We start from the raw sequence: 20,288 nt of genomic DNA, 5'->3' as shown, positions 1-20,288 counted from the left end.
TAAACTAATAAGTATTCCAATTTGAAAAGGAGATGCTCATTCACCTTTTATAAGTGTTCCTTTTCAGCACTTTCCTTTTATGACCCACTCATGCACAAAGTAGACACACTTGCTCATGTTTCATCACTAGTACTTGCAGCTGTTTTGAGTGTGCTTAATCTGCTGACATGGCCCCTTAATTGTTTTTCACATGTTACACTCACACTTTACTTACAACTCCACACTTATAATCATGGATACATATATATAGGCGTCTTCTCAAGGAATCCGGTGTGTGGATCTCATTTTAGACACACACTTCACTTATATCTCCACACTTATACTCAAGGATTCCTTTTCTTACCAATAAATATGGCTTCTAGTTTCTCATTTTCATACTCAAAACCACAACTCTAAATTTCATCATAAGCTCACTCCAACAAATGGCTCAGGTTAGCAAGACAATCGGACCATGGTTCTGGTGTATAAATAGAAGTGGTCATGCTAACGGAGACATTGAAGGTCATGATCATGGTTATGACTATGCACCTATATTATTGGCTCGCTTAGAGGGAGACAGTGATGACGATGATGGAGATTATGATTACGCTCCGGCAGCATGAATGATATCATTGACTCTAACTTTTAGGATGCGTTTTTTTAACAATGGGTTTAAATTAAGGATTGTAGAAGACTACTAGAAGTTCAATGTTTTAGTGTATGTTTTGAAATAATAATGAATTGATAGTTGGAGTTATGCCTTTTTATCTGATTTGTTCTTTTCTTTCAATCTTATTAATGACAATAGAGCATAGCATGAGATTTATACATATGATATCTAATATTGCATGTATACAATTCTTTCTCTCCATAACATGTATACAGATGTGAGTGCATAGCTTATGAGGGGGCAGTGGTGTCCCCGGTCACCCCTATTTTTTCGCTTCGTAGAGTAAATTTTCACGATTTTGTCCACAAATTTATATACGTATTGAGCCCAGCCCGTCAGTGACTTCGGTCACCCTATGACTTAGCCTAAGTTTCGCCACTGGCGTTATATGACGACCACTATGCAATGATGCGTAAGTGATCATGATTATATCCTATGCCTTAGGAAGTGATATAGTATTTCTCCCATACGTATCACATGGACATCATCCCAATTAGAGGTGTACAAAAAAACCGGTTTGGGACCGGTTTTAGGCAAACCGGACCGAACCGGTTTGGGTTCAAAACCGGTTTAATCCAAACCGGTTCCCAAATCGACCCAACCGCCAGTTTCAGGACCAGTTCCCCTTAAGATCGACCAAACCGGTTTGAGGAAAGCTGGTTTAAAACCGGCTAAAACCGGTTTAAAGCCGGTTAAACCGGTTTATAAACCGAACCGAACCGACGTGACTAGACCGACCTATCTTGTGTCTAATCGGTTTATAAACCGAACCGGTTTTGACCAGCTGTTGACCAAACCGGTTTTGTACACCTCTAATCCCAAATTCCCAATCCATAACTTGTTTGACGGTCAAACAAACATCCACGGCCCAACTGAGACCATACTAACCCAAACAGGCCCAAACAACTTAGACAAACCATAAACAATGTTTAATGTACTAGACTGACCCAAATAACGAAACAAACGAAAGACTAAAATAAACGAACTAGACGGGCTTTAAACTAATGAATTACGGGTCACGCTCGGGTACTTAGACACTAGTTATGTGGTATGTTTATGTATATTCATATTCAATCTTCCTGTAGAAATCAATAACTAGATAAAAAAATTACATTTATCATATATACATATAAAAAAGAGGTTATAAATGTGAGAAGCTTGTGATAGTGATATTAATATTTTGGGATTTTGTCACCTAATAGTAAACGAGTTTCTTTACCATTCCAGTATTCCACCAAAGTTGTTCAATTTTATTTTTTTAATTTTATTTATTTATTTATTTATTTTTGTAAGAGTGAACTGAGGTTTTCGTCTATGTGGTTTGTCCAAATCTATGGTTTTAGTTCAATAGTTTCAAATTTGCGATTTTCGTCCTTGTGGTTTCATTTCACCTGCAATTAAACCCGAATTCACTAATCCCGTTAAGTCTGGTCGTTAAACCCATCGGTGTGCCCTTCACGTGAGGGGCAGTTTTGTCTTTTTTTCCCCACAAATACACCCCATCCCTCACATTAGGGGGGGCTTGCGAATTAGGACTGGGGTTTTTTTGGAAATGGGCACGCTGATGGGTTTAACGACCAGACTTAACGAGGCTAATGAATTTGGGTTTAATTGTAGGTGAAATGAAACCGCATGAATAAAAATCACAAAAAAACTATTGGACTAAAACCACATATTGGGACAAATCACAGGGATGAAAACCAGTTTACTCAAAATAACTACAAAACGTATTCAAGTTCCGTCATTGTGAAAATTTCTATAAATTCTATAAATGTTAAAATTAAGTTACCTAAATGTGTTATTCTTTTTGAGTTTTAAGGTATGGTTCCGTTTTGGTCATTCAGTTTAAACAATACTTAAATTGGTTGCCATTTCAAGACTGTATCCTAATATTAACAATATGACTAACTTATATACAAATGTCACATTTGAAGTCAAGAGAGAACAACTAACAGAAAATGTGCTTACTATAACACAATAATAATAAATTATTCTTTAAATTGGTTCAGAGTGGACTAACTACTAGCTACTAGCTAGTTGTTAATGTATGCTTAGATGCATATATCCCACATACATGAATTGAATACAATCATATACAGATGGTGATAAGAAGTTAACATTGTTCGGTTGTAATTAATTAATTAGTATTTCTTACTCAAAAGAGAGATGCTCATTCACCTTTTCTAAGTGTTCCTTTTCAGCACTTTCCTCTTATGACCCACTCATGCACAAACTAGACACACTTGCTCATGTTTCACCACTAGTACTTGCACCTGTTTTGAGTGTGCTTAATCTGCTGACATGTCTCCTGAAGTGTTTTTCACATGTTATACACACCCTTTATCTACAACACCACACTTATAATCATGCATGGATATACTTACGCGTCTTCTCAAGGAATCCGGTGTGTTGATCTCCTTTTTACCTTTTCTTGCCCATAAATATGGCTTCAACATTTCTCATTTTCATACTCAAAAGTCAAAACCACAACTCAATTTCATATATCATAAGTCTAGCTACTCCAAAAAATGGCTCGGATTAGCAAGACAATTGGTCCATGGTGGTGTAGCAAGGATCATGCAAATGGAGACAATGATGGTGATGATCATGGTTCCAAATATGTACCTATATTAGGTCGCTTAGAGGGAGACGGTGATGACGATTATGGCGATTATGATTATGCTCCAGCTGCATGAACTGAGTGTCTAGTGAAAGACTTGCATTGACTCTAACTTTGAGGATGTGTTGACTAGCATAGTTTCTTCTTGTGAGAGGACTTAAATTAGTCAATAAGTATAAAAGCTAGTTTAATATTTTAGGGTATGTCTTAAAATAATAATGAATTGATTTTTGGAGTTATCGCTTTTGATTTGATAGTTATTTTTTTCAATTTTATTAAGGTCAATACAGCATAACATGGGTTCTATTTGATGCCAAATATAGTATGCATGCAATTCTTTTTTCTTGATTTGATAGCTATTTTCTTTCAGTCTACAGATTGATCTATATATCGAAATAGAAGGCAAACAGGCAACAAGTTACGCCACTAACTCCTTTTGAATGGCAAAACCAGGTCTTTATAAACTACATTGATTGATCTTGAGAAATGAAAAAATAATTAACAGGTTCTTTTTTAGTTCTTCTTTAGGTACACCTACATAAGATCAATAAAGATATGAAATTTTTTTCAGCATGTAGTCATTTCAAAATCACATAATCTCCTTTTGGTTGTGAAAAGCACTCTTAATTCAATCTAGTAGGTGTACTTGTGAATAAAAATGTGCCAAGAAAGCAATGACATAGAATGATTTTCCATGCGCACTTCGCGTGTAGTTGCCGACACCTCCCCACTTGCCATGCGTGCAGCACACTTCGCGTGTAGTTGCACACACCTCCCCACGGGTATGACACACAATTTTCCATGATCACTACCTTCTTTGCTTTGTGTCATCATCTCAAAATAAAAAGTCTTTCACTATGTGTTTGCAAATCAAAGAGATTACAAAGAAAAATATTCGTCAATTTTTTATGGACGGAGGTAGGAGATACTCGAACATTATGGAAAAGGAGTTGTTGCACTTATTCGTATGTCGCGTTCGTTTCATTCTTGAGTTCTCTATTTATTAGTAGTTTATGTACCTATCTTCACCAAACATAAGTCACTTTGAGAGTGAAAAAGCTTATAGTAACTCACATGTATTTACCACTCATCTCTCTGTCCCTAAAGAAGGGGAAAATGCTTCATGGTATGCGTAATCCTTATGATGATGAAAATGAATATCATGGTCATCATCATAATACTCTTCATGATCATGCTTATATATATGATGATACGCATCCCATTGATGGTGATGACGACGACGATAATGATGATGATGACGGGGACAGAGATTATGCTCCCGCTGCGTCCATAGAAGGCAATGGCAACGAAGGTGGCAGTATTGCTCCTATTGCTAATTGAACTGATCAAGATACTTGGTCTAATAACTAATTGAACTGATCAAGATACTTGGTCTAATAACCAAGTGAGAAATCCTAGTTTTAGATACAGAAATATGTTGCTTATATACAATAGGGAGATGTAGAATTAATATAGATATATCTTCAATAAGTGGCCTTGGAGGCTTTGTATAACAAATACTTTCATTAATTTCATATCCTGCTTATGAGTAAAGATCTACTATCCCAACTGATATCCAATAATAGTCTTCCTTGATTTTGGTTTTCTTGTTGACGTGTTTGTATGTGTGTTTGAAGCAGGCTGACAGCTCATGATATTTCTGTGAATATTTTTTATAGTATTATATACCATACATGTACTGTAATCAACAACAATTGTGCTCATGATAAGCTCAACAAAACATGATAAGCCACTTCCACAATGACAATTGTATTTCAGCCTTTTTTTAAACTTCATTGAAAAGAAAAACAGTAAGATCACACCATTTATACACATGTTGCAGATATGTAGTCATTTCAGTCAAGAATGTTATATGGTAGAACATAACTTATTTGTAATGATAAAAGTATCAAATGTGAGTGTACGTGTAATTGATACTTGAGATTAAACAGTATTCAATCAAGTTTACTGCTTTAATCTTTTGCATTATCATACTTTCTTGTCATATAACAAAACAAACAAGCATACCCTGTAATTACAACCAAAAGGGAATTAAATGAATCTTATCATATATGTAATTATAAGCAAAATTAAATAAATCTTAGTCAAATTGGATTTTAATAATCCCACGTTTTGCAGTTAGCCGATAATAATTCCACCTAAAAAGATTCTTACCTTTCACCCTATTTATTTTCATTGGGCCCTGTTAAAAATCTCGAATTTCAAACTGATTTTTAGGATTTTTGATCGTAAAGAGGATACGAGTCAATTTATATAAAACTTATCTTGAAACGGTGCACCAAACAGTTTGATTTTTGTTAATTGGAAGTTTAAACTCCCTGGCATTTCGTCATTTCGAGGTAAGTTGTACATCAAACGGCTCGTATCCTTATTTCGATCAGAAACTCCTAAAATATCAGTTTGAAGTTCGGAAATAACTTAACGGAGTTAAGATTTGTTTTTTAACAGATATCCAATTATAAAAAATAAATTAGAAAAAATAGGATGAAAAATGGTACTAGTGACAAAAATTTTATAAGAAGATATTACTATCAATCAACTTAAAAAAGAGAACTTATTGCTGAGCATTCTTTAATCAACTTGTAAATAGAAAAGTCAGAAGTATTGAAAGTCAAAGATATAATACACTGTAGTCCTCTACATCCATATAATATATAAAATCTAGACACTACATGCATGCATGAGGCTGATAGAGACTTCTTAAATTAATTTAGTGATGTACAATTTTCCAACACATTAAACTTGGGCGCCGCCCCACATCCTCGATGGAAAAATTGGTCAAATCCGTCATATAATATAACATTTAAATTAGATAAAGTATATATTAATTTGGGATTTATTGTAACTATTTTTTATTATAATTATATTAATTGGGATTTATTGTAACTATTTTTTATTATATTAGCCCTACATCCCTTCTTGTGTGCTGACTCTCTCTCTTCTTCGATCGCCTCACTCTCTACATGCCCATGACACATATGTGTGCGTTACTCACATAGTTGTCATAGTTGTTTGCTTCCATTGAGCTTAGTTTAAGTTTTTCTTTATGTATTTTCATTTTGTGAGATTGCATGCTCTTCATATATAAACACCTACATCATGTTCTTCCACATGGATTGTGAAGGAGCATTAGATATAATAGATTAGTAGTGGATTTTTATATAAATATAATTTATTTCAATTATCCTAATTATAAATTTCTATTATTTATTTTCATATGTACCCTTATAATAAACTATAGTTCATATAACTTTTATTAGATTATGTGTAGTGAAAAAATTAAGGAAACCATTCATTGACTATATATTAATTGTGTTTCCATTCTCACCTAAAGTTATATTTAGATAATTATTGTGGTTGTTATTATTCATCATAGAATTAGTCATAGATTTCTCCTTACCATATTGTATGTATGTTGTAAATGGCTATTTATAGCTCATTGTAATCTACCTAATGTGTAAGCATTTTCATTCTATAACCAAATCTCCATAAAAATACATGGGACATTAAATTAACAGCCCAACTCATATTACATTGCCCTTTAACATATGCAACACCATTATGCAAGCGCCAAAGAGAGACGCCAAATCTCCATATGGTATCAAGAGCCTCCATCTCAAACGAGACTTGATCCTACTGCAACTTCAATTTTTTTTTTCAATCAAACACTCTTTCCAATCACCTTCCATGGCACCAATCACAGTAGTTCAAATCACGGCCTCTACCCACTTTAACGTCACTCTCACCGACGACAATTTTACGGTATGGCGTAAGCACGTGTACTCGACCCTGATTGGTCTCGATATCATTCACTTCGTCACCGGAACCAAGCCAACTCCGGCGGAGTTTCTAGATGCCGAAGCCACCAGACCAAACCCGGACCACTATCCATGGTTCAGGCAGGATCAAATCATCCTGGCAGCTCTTCTAGGCAGTTGTTCACCCACCATTCAAACGATGATTGCATCGGCCAACACCGCCCGGGAAGCATGGGAACGATTGGTCACTAGTTTTGCAAACCCATCTCGGTCCCGCGTCATATCGCTAAAAACCAAACTTGCATCTAACCCCAAAGGCACACGTACCGTCACGAAATACTTACGTGACATGAAGTCAATTGCCGACGAACTCGCACTCGTTCAAAACCCAGTGAAAGACGAGGATCTCATGGTTCATATTCTCTGCCAATTGGGCGATGACTTCAAAAATTTTGCACAATCGCTTAGACTCCTTGGTTCAAGTCTCACATTCCCAGAACTATTTGAGAAGCTTATCGACTTTGAGAGGGAACTTAAACAAACCACTGTTGCACCACCTCTCATGCCTACAGCCAACTTCACCCAAAAATTCTCAAGGACTAATTCAAGATCCGCACCCGACCGGCGCAACATGCAAAGCAACTCCAACAACAGACCATCCCGCAATCAATGGCCTAATGGCTCCAACTCCAATAATGGTAACCGTGATACCCGCACCAATATCTACTGCCAATTTTGCAATTTTGCAGGGCATAAAACAAAAGAGTGCCGCAAACTTGCCCGTTTCCTCCATGATAATCATGTTATCACGGGAAACTCTATGACCCAAAGCAAGGCTTCACCAATTGCTAATGTTGCAACATCCTCCTATATGTTTGATACGGGAGCTTCCAATCATGTCGTTTCGGATCGTGCATCCTTTCATACCGTATCCGAGTATGGCGGACCGGATGAAATTGTTCTTGGAAATGGTAACACTCTTTCTATAACCCATATTGGTTAAACACACATTCATACGCCCAAAGGCTCTCTTGCCTTAAAAGATGTTTTGTGTGTTCCTCAATTCAAAAATAAACTCATTTTCGTTGCAAAATTGTGTAAAACTAACCAAGTTTCTGTTGAATTTTTTCCCACTCATTTTTTTGTCAAGGATCTTCGAACGGGGGCACGACTAATGCGGGGCGAGAATTACCTTGATGTTTACTATGCAAACTTTCCAGCCCAACCTCAAATAAATGCGGTATCCACTACATCGCCTCTTGATTGGCATCATAAACTCGGGCATCCTTGTACTCGGATTCTCAAGAAAATAGCCAAATGTCTGGGCTTACATTTTAATTTACTCAATTTTCATTGTAATTCGTGTTCCATCAATAAAAGTCACAAGGATTCTTTTGGCATGAACTCATTTACTACTACAAAACCCCTACAATTATTATATTCGGATGTTTGGGGACCGGTAGAAAAATCGGTTGATGGTTTCACTTATTATGTGATTTTTGTAGACTATTTGGCTATATCCAATGAAAAACAAATCCGATGTCTCCATTTTATTTCCACAATTCAAATTGATAGTCGAAAATTTTTTTCAAACACCTTTAATTTCTCTTTTCACCGATAACGGTGGAGAATATATTGGTCTTACCGCTTATCTTCAAGCTCAAGATATTTCTCATTTCACCACCCAGCCGCATACCACAGAACAAAATGGTGTTACCGAACGGCGTCATCGACACATTGTGGAAACCGGTTTATCACTCCTTCACTATGCTCACCTTCCTCTCTCATTTTGGACACATGCTTTTCAAACCGCCGTTTATCTCATAAACCGGCTACCCACTCCAATTCTTAATTTCAACTCTCCATATTCAGTTCTCTACAAAAAAGAAACAACCTATACCAAACTCAAACCCTTTGGATGCTTATGTTATCCGTGGCTTCGCCCGTATGCAAAATCCAAACTTCACCCTCGCTCGGAACAATGCGTGTTCTTAGGCTACTCATCATCCAAATCGGCCTACAAATGCTTCGATTACACCAACCGACGTCTATACCACTCCCGACATGTGGAATTTATTGAGACTAAATTTCCATTAAAATCTCAAAGCAATTTCTCAACAATTCCTAATGTGGACCAATTTTTTGGTACTACCCCACTGACCCAGTTCGCTTCCAACACCCAACATACCACTCCCCCTTTATCACCTCATCCTACTCACCCAACCCAATCCATACAAAACCCACCACCAGACCCACTCAATCAACCAACACCAATCCAACCTAATTCTCCTATTTCATCTCACACTCCAACACATTCTCCCATGACACATCTTCTGCCACGAGTACTCCCAACCATTCGCAAAACACCACCGAACCCAACACTTTTGCTCACTCTCAGAACATTACCGAATCTCAAACTTCCTCGTCCACCTCACCTTCATCACCATCCCTCCCTACATCTTCCACCACCACCCCTTCACCGCTAACCCCGCGCACCCGCAAACCAAATACCAAGTATTATAACTCCAAATTTATTAACCACACTACACTCCATCCAATTTCTTCATCGCTTGAACCAACAACTCACAATCAAGCTTTAAAAGATCCAGAGTGGCGGAAGGCAATGGATAATGAGTTTAATGCTCTTCTAAAAAATGCCACCTGGGAACTTGTCCCTCCTTCGCAACACAAACCTATTGGTTGCAAGTGGATATTTCGCATCAAACGGCGCCCCGACGGGTCCGTTGAGAAGTACAAGGCACGTCTAGTTGCCAAGGGATTCCTTCAAGAATATGGCAAGGATTACTTTGAAACATTTAGTCCGGTCACTAAACCTGTAACTATCCGTATGGTTCTCGCCATTGCTTTATCCCAAAATGGGTCCATCCGGCAACTCGATGTCAATAATGCCTTCTTGCATGGTACTTTGCATGAGGATGTTTACATGTCTCAACCACCGAGCTATGTTAATCCAGATCTTCCCAATCACCTTTGTCATCTACGAAAATCTCTCTACGGGCTCAAGCAAGCACCGCGTGCATGGTACATGGAACTTGCCACATTCCTCATTGAACTCGGTTTTTGCAAATCCTTAGTCGACCCATCTCTGTTCATCTATAACCGGGATGGCATTATCTCCTATTTTTTGGTATATGTTGATGATATTGTCTTAACCGGCAACAACAATTCATTCATTCAACATATCATTCATACATTATCCCAAAAATTCTCCATTAAAGATCTTGGCATGCTACACCACTTTCTTGGCATTGAAGTTATTAACACAACCACTGGTTTATTTCTATCCCAACATGCTCATGTGCAAAATTTACTCACCAAGTTTAAAATGGATGGAGCTAAACCGGTTGCTACACCACTTAGCTCTACTGAGTCACTCTCCCTTGTTGATGGATCGCCTACCATTGACCCTACCCCGTATCGCCAATTGGTGGGCTCACTCCAATATCTTGCTTTTACTCTACCCGATGTTTCTTACGCGGTCAACAAGCTCTCTCAATACATGCATGCACCAACTCAACTCCATTGGCAAGCCTTAAAGCGGGTTCTTCGATACTTGAAAGGCACTATTCATCACGGTTTGTTTCTAAACCGCGGGTCTCCCATCGACCTTACCGCTTTTACCGATTCTGATTGGGGTGGAATTTCAGACGGGGGGGCGTTCCACAACTGGCTATATCATCTACCTTGGTTCCAACATCATCTCGTGGCGCTCGTCGCATCAAAAATCGGTCTCTCGTTCTTCAACTGAGGCGGAGTACAAGGCATTAGCAAACGGTGCAACTGAACTATCTTGGGTCCAAAATCTACTATTAGAGCTTGGTCTATCAGCAACTAAACCTCCAACATTATTTTGTGACAATGCTGGTGCTACTTACTTGTGTGCCAACCCGGTCTATCACTCGCGTATGAAACACGTGGCACTTGATTATCACTTTGTTCGGGAAAAGGTAACTAATGGCTCATTACGGGTTCTACACATTCTTTCCGCCGATCAACTTGCTGACGTGCTTACCAAACCTCTCAGCCGGGGTCCTTTTCACAAATTTCGATCCAAGATTGGAGTCTCCGATGGATCCTCCATCTTGCGGGGGCGTATTAAGGAAACCACTCATTGATTGTATATTAATTGTGTTTCCATTCTCACCTAAAGTTATATTTAGACAATTATTGTGGTTGTTATTATTCATCATAGAATTAGTCATAGATTTCTCCTTACCATATTGTATGTATGTTGTAAATGGCTATTTATAGCTCATTGTAATCTACCTAATGTGTAAGCATTTCATTCTATAACCAAATCTCCATAAAAATACATGGGACGTTAAATTAACAGCCCAACTCATATTACATTGCCCTTTAACATATGCAACACCATTATGCAAGCGCCAAAGAGAGACGCCAAATCTCATTTCGCCAGATTTAGCAGGCGTGAGCGTGAGGAGTGTGAGATTGGCCGGGTCTATTCCCAATCACACAATTTTATTTATTATTTTTCTCTTAAATTTATCTTTTAGTTAAAACCGTTAGTTAAAGTCTTATTGCTACATAACAAAAACGTTTAGATATATTAGCATATATACAAATTTTCAGCCTTCAAGAGTTTTGGCTATATATATACAACTTTTCACATGTTTTGTGTGGAAAAGACAGGTCAAATAAACACCCCTATCACAAAATAAATAGAACATGACCTTTCCTTACACAACTTTACTTTCCAGCACCTTATGTGACCCACACATGCTTCACTACCAGTACTTACAGATTCAACAATTGTACACTATAGACATGTGTTCACTCGTGTGTTACCATACAAGACACACCCTTTACTCATAACTCCACACTTATGCTCGTGCATGAACGTGAACTCCAAATCGAATAACAATCACTTGCCCATAAATATGTCTTCTCATCACTTTCTTTCACTCCAAACCAAAGCCATAATATTAAACATCACCAAGAATTCAAGAAAATGTCACCTGTTACCGAGATAATCCAAGGGTGTTCATTCAAGAGCAATGCAGATGGCTACGGTTATCTGATATCAGCTCGGTTACAAGACTATGTGCCCGAGCCAGCGTTGTCAGAGAACGATGGAGATGATGATGGAGATTATGATTATGCTCCAGCAGCATGAATTAGGCATATAGTGTTTCTAGTGAGCATGTGTTAGTGAGAAGAAACCCTAATACTAGGGAATTTTTACTCTTTGAGAATTAGGGGGTGTTTGGTAGAGGGAATTGAGGGGTGAGAAATGGAATTGGAAAGAATTCTCTTGTTTGTTTATGAAAGAAAGAGGTGAGAAATGGAAATAAACCATTTCCATTTCTCTGAATTTGTTTCTCTACAAAAAGCGGAGAATTGGATTTCCAGGTTTCATTTCTCAGCCTCACTCTCTCACGCCTCTCCCTGCCCGATCGACTTGCAGCCTGTAATCACCCACAAATCATCTCCAATCCAAGAACCGATCTCAGTTATCATCATCATAATAATAATAACCCGAAACCCTCATTCGTTCTTCATCTTCACCGTACAACACACACACACACACACCATCACCGTAACACACATCCGCCACGTCACCACGCCGATAACCGTCAATTGAATCGAATGCTTCACACTTAATATTATTATTATTATTAATTATTATTAGGTTTCTCAATTCCATTCACAAAAAAACCCTAAGGTACGTTCAATTTCTCTTATTTCTGTATATTACCATCACTGCTAACGATTCAATCGTTATAATAACGAAATTGTTAATAGTTATTGGATAATGCTGTGTATTGCTAGTGTAATTCGATTGGAATGTATTTATTATTATTATTTAGGTTTGGATGTTGATTTGTATATTTTTTTTATAATTTTTGGTTGGTGTAGGATTGTGTGTTGGTGAGAGGAATGAAATCATTTGACAGGATTGTGAAAGATTATTGTTTTTGGTAGAATGAGAAATGTTGTGAGTGGTATAATTATTAAGAGATATGGCACAGCAACAATCTTCTCGCCTCCAACGGTTGCTGACTTTACTCGAGAGTATCTTTTTATTGCAATCTTTCTTTTCTAGGCTTATTGTTGTTATTATCATTATTATATTGTAAATGCATATTTTGTGGGAAAACGGATGAGTTTTTAGCAATAAGTTTATAGTTTGGTTTCATAACCGACTTGCCTTTGAATTGTTTAAAAAGTGATTAGGTGCCATGCATGTATGCCTAATCATGCAATATGGGAGTTTAGTTGAAAAATCATTAATATATATAGTTTAGATGGATTTAGAGTGGTGATACTATCTGATGCAGCAGATTGACATAATTAACGGTTGGAACTTGAATGTCACAATTTGGATTTGGTATGAGAGAAGCAGCTTAATCTAGAGTTAGGTTAATATTAGCTTGAAATAAGGTAGAGTGAAAATGTGTACTTTTTCATGTTCATGCTGGCTGCTTGTATTTCTTGACCGTTGTTAAGCTGACTCGACACAAGCCACACGATTCACTGCAGCTCGCCAGATAGGGGAGATTGCAAAATTACATCCTCAAGATTTAAGCTCTTTGCTACGTAAGGTATGTATTACTGCATTGATTTATTTTAGTATTGTTTTTTAGTTTGGGACATATTATGGCGGTTGTGCATTCAAATTGGTTTGATTATTGCTTAATGCATTTTTCAGGTATCACAATATCTTCATAGCAAAAACTGGGATACCAGAGTTGCGGCGGCTCATGCCATTGGAGCAATTGCTGGATGTTTCAAGCATTTATCTATGACTGATCTCTTTAATCTTGTTGAGACAAAGATGAAGGAGGCTTGCATAAACTGTTCTGTTGAAGAGGTTGTTTTTTGGCCAACATCTCTCCCCAAAATAAGTGCTAGCACTTCATTCCAGAGGTTTTTCTTGGTCCCTTACGTACGCCCATTTTTTGCTCTGTTTCAGCTATTGATCTGACATTTTTTATTGACAGCTTTGAACTCTCTAAAGTGTTGGGACATGGGGCTCTTTTGGCTTCCAGAGGACAGGTACTGTATTTTTTTGAACTTTTAGCTTAGAGTCTTGTGGATATAGTTAATCTTGATATATTGATTATTCTGTTTTAGGAGTATGACCTTGCAAGTGATTCTGGCAGCAACTCGAAAGAAAGACTAGCCAAACAAAGGCAAAACCTAAAGCGGCGGATGGGTGAGTTGTGAATGTGCTATTACCCTTGGCTATATTTGCATCGTGAAATAATTTCTTTATTGAATTGCTTTAAACTTGTATGTCTGATAGCAGGTTTGGATGTGTGTGAGCTGTTTACGGATGTACAAGGTTTGATTGGAGACGAAGATCTTGTGATGCATAAACCTAATCCCGCTGGAAGCAGTGTACCATCTAATTTTTACCTACAAAGACCGGGGCGTAATGTCCAGCAGTTTGTTGTAGATGTGGTTCCTGGTTACATATCAGAGGGGGAAAGTGCTCGTCAAAGAAACTCTTCAAAACGTAAGTGTTTGGAGTGAATACGTGAAGGTATATTCTAAAAAATATATTTTTTAGATTTTAAAATTTTAGTCTAATTTATTTGTAATTGTCTTGTAGTCTCACAAAGGTGCTGTGAATTTTCGTGACAAGTCATTTCCTTTCTATGACAAATTGTGTACCATATTCGGTAAGGAGGTAGAAGCACGGATGCAGATGAGATATATCGAGAGTCTTGCAAAGATATCAAGGAAGTTTTGCTTCGATTTGGGGAGATGGTGGGTGAACAACTTAGCAAAGAAGGTATGGAGGCTCGTGAAATCTATGAAAAGGTTAGTGATGAGTTGAAAGCTTTACCAGGTATCACTACGAAAAAACGGTTCAAAGCAGCTCATTTGATTGGTAAAGATGTGGATCTAGGACGTTCTTTTCTTGCGTTGACAATAGAAGAGAAATTGAGATGGTCGAGTTGTATACCGATGGTTCAATGGGATAGTTGTGTATGGTTGAAGTATGTTTTGTATGTGAATTGGTTTTAACTATGGTTGATGTTTTTTGCTTAAAAACTATGTTTTGTATGTGAATTGGTTTGATCAATGCATATTTTGGTTGGAATTTATGCATCTTTTTATATGTTTTTTATTTTTTAATAAATATTTGTTATGAAAAAAATACTTGTGCTAATGATAAAGTTGATATAAATTCTCTGTTTATTTTCTATGTACCAAACAAGAGAAATGATTCTCAGCTATATTTTTCTACTGAAATCTCTGTACTACCAAACAGAACAGTCAATTCTCATTCTCCAGACCAATTCCCTTTCTCTGCAATTCCATTTCTCTATTCCATTTCTCTACAATTCCATTCTCTGTACCAAACACCCCCTTAATGTATTTGATTTGGTAGTCCGGTTGGATGCCTACATTAATTATTATTATTATTATTTAATAAGTTTAGTTATTGATATCATCTTTGACTATATATTTTAAGGGGCATTTTTTTATTTGAATGGAAGTTTTTTCATTTTTAAATTTTATTGGATTATAGTGGAGATGAAGAAGATGACAGTTTTTAAAGAAAGTCCCATGAGCTGGTAATTAACTCCAAATTTGATGATTCTTAGCCTATTGTTCATTAGGTAGAAGCCGAAAGAGGTGAATAGAGTCCCAAATAACTAAAGATATGTAAAAAAAGGTCCAATTATATGTCTATTCCTAATCATCGAACACGGCGTAACTGTTGAGTTCTACACGGTGTAACGGTGTAACTGTAAAAAAAGATTCTTAGCCTATTGTTTATATGTAACTGTTGAGTTCTACACGGAGTCTCACTTATTACCATCAAATAATATGCCAAACACCGCTCAATTGGGGGAAATCACCAACTTGTTACTTAACACAAGTATTATTTGGTTGTTTACTTAAATCACGCGCCTTTTAACCTTTGGGCGGACAATAAAACTAAAAACTCGATTGGATTACCTTAATCAATTACAATTGTAGCAACTATCAAATTAAATAGTCACGAGTCATGACAAATTTTAGGTTTATAAATGGCCCCGTCTATTGGGACCCGCCGTACTCCTTATAAATATTTAATAATTTTAGTTATTTTTGTCACCAGCCTATATTGGCACAAAGGTAATTATTGACAAAAGTATAGGGTTGGTGTAGAAGACGAAAAGTTGACGAAGGAGCACAACGTCAACACTATTTTGGTTATTCAAAGGTTAGTTTTATATTTTTTTTCTTTTTTTTGTTAAGTGGGTTGTGTTGATGATTTTCCCTATATCTTAAGTACAACTCTTCCTGACAAAATAGCCCGGTTGTAATCATAAATCTTAAGAAAATTGACCTTATAACGCAAATGCTTTTCTGAGATTTTAAAGTGATCATAATATGCTGTCTTTTGCAAGGGCCTACAAGGAATCAAGATTCTGTCTTATATATATAACCATATCATGAAAACAAATAACCCACTAACCTTCTTTTTGACTTGTGCGGACAAACAACATTTGAGATTATTAATTAACATATATAATTTTGGAAAGAAGTAGGATAATGTACTAAATTACTATACATAATTAATAAGTTTGGTGTCACAAGTGGGCCAGCCTATTGGGCCACTTGGCTTGTTATATATAATTAGCAAGTTTGGTGCCACAAGCGGTTTATTCGGCCATTTGCGGCACCGCATTGGCCGATAACTTTTTTTTTGTTCAGTTACCATAATAAACGAAATATAAACCGAGCAAACGTCAATTTTTTTGTTTTAGTTCCGGGACCATAACAGATCTAAAAGGAACCGACCGAGTTCGCGCAAACTCGCGTCCTTATTTAAAGCCTATTACCGACAACGCTACTGACCGAACCCCTCCCCCAAAATTGGTCGTTGGTCCGCCTCAAGTTTTATAATTTTTCGTTTTTTAGTTTCGGTATCGTAAGGTACTTAATCAAAACCAACTGAATTCGTGTCAGTTACCGCCTTAATGCTCAGGACCGACAACGCTTGGGTTTTACCACCGCCTGGGTTTGCCAACCAAATAAACATTGTCTTAAATATTTTATTTTCTTAGAGCATTCTCATCCGGTTTCTTATCTCTATCCTGTAATTACACTAAAAAACACTGCATTTTTCTTTTCTGTTTAATTAATAATTATTTTTTTTGTACTTTAATCATTACAGTTTTCTCTCCACGCCCTATAATTTACAAAAAATCACTACCTTTTCCCCGAATTTACAAAAATTCACTACCTTTTCTCTCTCCACCCTATAATTTACACTCACAACCACTCAAAACCCCACCCTATAATTTACAAACACCTCTCACAAGAATTCAGGGAACCGGATGAGAATGCTCTTATATGCTAATGTTTTTATATGTTAATTTGAGGAATTAATTTTTGGGTTTTAACCCTCAAATTTTACCAGCGATGTCTATATCATAACGAACACAACCGGTACTGACCGAATTCTTGTCGACTCATCGCCGTAACGCTCGGGTTTTACCAACGCCCGGGTTTCAACGCTGAGGTTTTGTCAGCAGCCCCGGCGCAATGCACTGGGTAAAAAAACTAGTTATACATATATCAGCTTTTAAAACCACCCTGCGTACACACACCCCTGTATTACATACTATTTTTACATTTGTCGTTTCTAGTATTGTAAATATATTTTTTTAGATTTTAATTTAATTTATTACAAGAAAGTTTATAATAAATATGCTTGGATCTATTTTGATCAATTTATGTTTGGTTATGTTCATTTTTGGATGAAATATTGAATAAAGTATCTACTTAATGTTTTGTGCTTGTATGTTTGTGATAATTTAAATGTGTTTATTTATATTAGTTTGTGTTTGTTTGTATTTGTTTACGTTTGTTTATTTATGTTCGTTTATGATCGATGTCTAAACGTCAATCAAAAACATTTATAAACTACCTTTACTAGCAAGGGCAAGTAAGGTGTCGAATCCACAAGGAATCAGTGGAAAGTGCCAATCAGGTTTATTGTTTTAATAATAATTATATGCTAGGCGGACAGACGATATCAAGCAGATTGAATATTGATTTGAATGTAAAACAATTAAAGAAAAGTAACCGCACTCCAAGTTTCAGGTTGTGAGGGCAAACTTGACCAATTGATTAAAACTTATTAGGAAAACTCGTTTGCTTACACCTATAATCAAAATATAAATGTTTGACCTTACTGATTGACAGAACTAAATCCGAACAATTAGTTTGGATGAATAATAACCTAATTGGTTACCAGTTTTAAGGTTTGATAAATGCAATCGGCTTAATGGTTAAAAATAAACGGGTCAATGACTCTAAGAACCTAATCCTAAAAGGTGATAACCACAAATCAATTAACTGATAAAACCTCAAAGCATTCGATTATGAAAAATTATTTAAATGCAAAAACAAACATCATAAGTTAATTAATCAAATGGTTAATCAAATACATATCCAATTTCGAGGTTTAGAGCATCAAAAGTCTAGATACAAACACAGCCATACTTCCATAGATGGTTACAAAGGATTTAGCTAGCCTTGCATATTGATCTTAAATAGCTTCATTGATTGTTGAACAAATGATAACATGGATATTTTTGGTGATTAGAGGGTGTTAGGATGGTGAAGAATTGATCAAAAATCGTCCTTGGTGGCTAGGTTATCCAGAATAATCATTCTAGGTTTTTACCCGACTTAAATATGGAAGAAATCACTCAAACTGACTTTTCCTGTCAAACCTCACCGTAAGCTATTACCTGATCTCTCTACATCACGGCATTTTTTCTTCCATTTCATACTCGTCTTGTCGAGAAATCCAAATTCATATGGGTCCCGTAACTCATTTTCTAGCCCCGAATATACCCATTTTACTTTAAACGCTTGCAAATCACTTCCAAACTCCGCCAGACTTCAAAGGGAGTTAATTGTTGTTAACTCACACATTGAGTGTGATCTAAAAACCTACTTTATGAAATGAGTAGTTTCGAATATCATTCCCAAATATGTGTTTGGTGTATTCTTACAAGTAGGTGTTGAAAACAGGGTGATTTTTACACTTAACTTTATTTAAAAACTTTTCATCAAAACATTAACAACAATTTTTAACTTTTAAAGTCATTAGATTCTCTTTGATGCCTAGCTAAAGAATTTATATCACTTCGACACCCTATCCTTGTCAACTCTCTATCCTAACATGAAAATGCTTTAAAATTAAAACATACGCTAGCGTATGCTGGTGAATAACGTCAACAAACTCAAAATAGTTTTATGACTGGTATAATTAAATTATCAAACATTTGGACACATATAAATGATAGCTCAGCACTAATTGTACAACTGCTTGTACACGCTAGGTCATCCAACAATGCTTTTACGTATGCCTATAACCGAGTTATTTTTAACATAGTTACAAAATACCATATGTAACACATGTATGGATTGGACTGTGATGTTCGGTTTATTTGTACATATTTAAATGTGTTAACGTACTTGTTTTACGTGTTTAGTTTAGTAACTTTGGTACTTCATACGTGTTTGTTGTGTTTCAGATCACAGGTACTTAACGCGTTTAATTTGGACCTGTACGAGCATGGAATGAAGACCCGGGATGTCCAGCACGCTTACCGAGGCAATCATGTGAAGTTGCTAAGAAAGGAGACCCATCGAAGGTGGGGCATCGCGCTACGCGATGCCCTGTAAATGACTGCGTTGACTTTTGGTCCATCGCGTAGCGCGATAGACTAGGAGAGGAGGCCATCGCGCTACACGATGGTCCCCAGAATCGTGAAAGTTAGGGTTTTGTTTTATATTACGTTTTGACGACCCGAGACGCCATTCTTCACCTTCCAGGCGATTTCCAGAGCAGAAGAGCAAGTCCCGATCATCCCCAATCATCTATAAGTGTCCTACATGGCCTACCAGATCATAACCGAGGCCCGAGAGATGCCGATGCGCGGCTAGTTTCTTCGAGTCATACCCGGGATGTAGAGTATTGTATCTTTCAGTTTTTCTCATGTATTTAGAACGAATTGATTGTAATGATCTTTGATTAATCTATGAGTATTGATGTCTAGTATTATTGTGCACTCAGTCAGTTTAGGTTTATTTCGATCAGAACGATTATTGTGCCAGTTGCTATGATACTTGCTTATAGGATTGTTTTGACTAGTTGAATGTGATGAAGCATACGCTTTCCCTTAGTTGAGTCACACTGGCAGGGACTGTTTGATAATCAGTGCCGTGTGTTAGT

The 20,288-nt window shown here is 36.7% G+C and overlaps 1 protein-coding gene across 1 annotated transcript; it reads left to right on the top strand.

The window, feature by feature from the left end:
• Positions 1-13,050: 13,050 nt before the first annotated feature.
• On the top strand, positions 13,051-14,566 carry LOC143556221 (TATA-binding protein-associated factor BTAF1-like). Its single transcript, XM_077045605.1, has 6 exons — positions 13,051-13,102; positions 13,538-13,632; positions 13,740-13,957; positions 14,032-14,086; positions 14,165-14,246; positions 14,340-14,566. Exons 1-6 carry the CDS (start codon positions 13,051-13,053, stop codon positions 14,564-14,566), a joined length of 729 nt encoding a protein of 242 aa, XP_076901720.1.
• The last annotated feature ends 5,722 nt before the right edge of the window (positions 14,567-20,288 follow it).

Source organism: Bidens hawaiensis, unplaced genomic scaffold (genome assembly GCF_021521415.1).
Source record: "Bidens hawaiensis isolate Kalapana, Puna unplaced genomic scaffold, B.hawaiensis_p1.1 tig00018484_1, whole genome shotgun sequence".
Classification (NCBI taxonomy): Eukaryota; Viridiplantae; Streptophyta; class Magnoliopsida; order Asterales; family Asteraceae; genus Bidens; species Bidens hawaiensis.
Note: the sequence above shows the minus strand (reverse complement) of the source record. Positions and strands in the feature narration are given on the sequence as shown.

What these genes read in the sequence shown, in the direction of transcription:
- LOC143556221 (XM_077045605.1), top strand. Translation starts at nt 13,051, where the DNA reads ATGGCACAGCAACAATCTTCTCGCCTCCAACGGTTGCTGACTTTACTC. An exon ending in TAAGCTCTTTGCTACGTAAG is followed by an intron (nt 13,633 to 13,739) that starts GTATGTATTACT and finishes TGCATTTTTCAG; the next exon opens with GTATCACAATATCTTCATAG. An exon ending in TTTTGGCTTCCAGAGGACAG is followed by an intron (nt 14,087 to 14,164) that starts GTACTGTATTTT and finishes ATTCTGTTTTAG; the next exon opens with GAGTATGACCTTGCAAGTGA.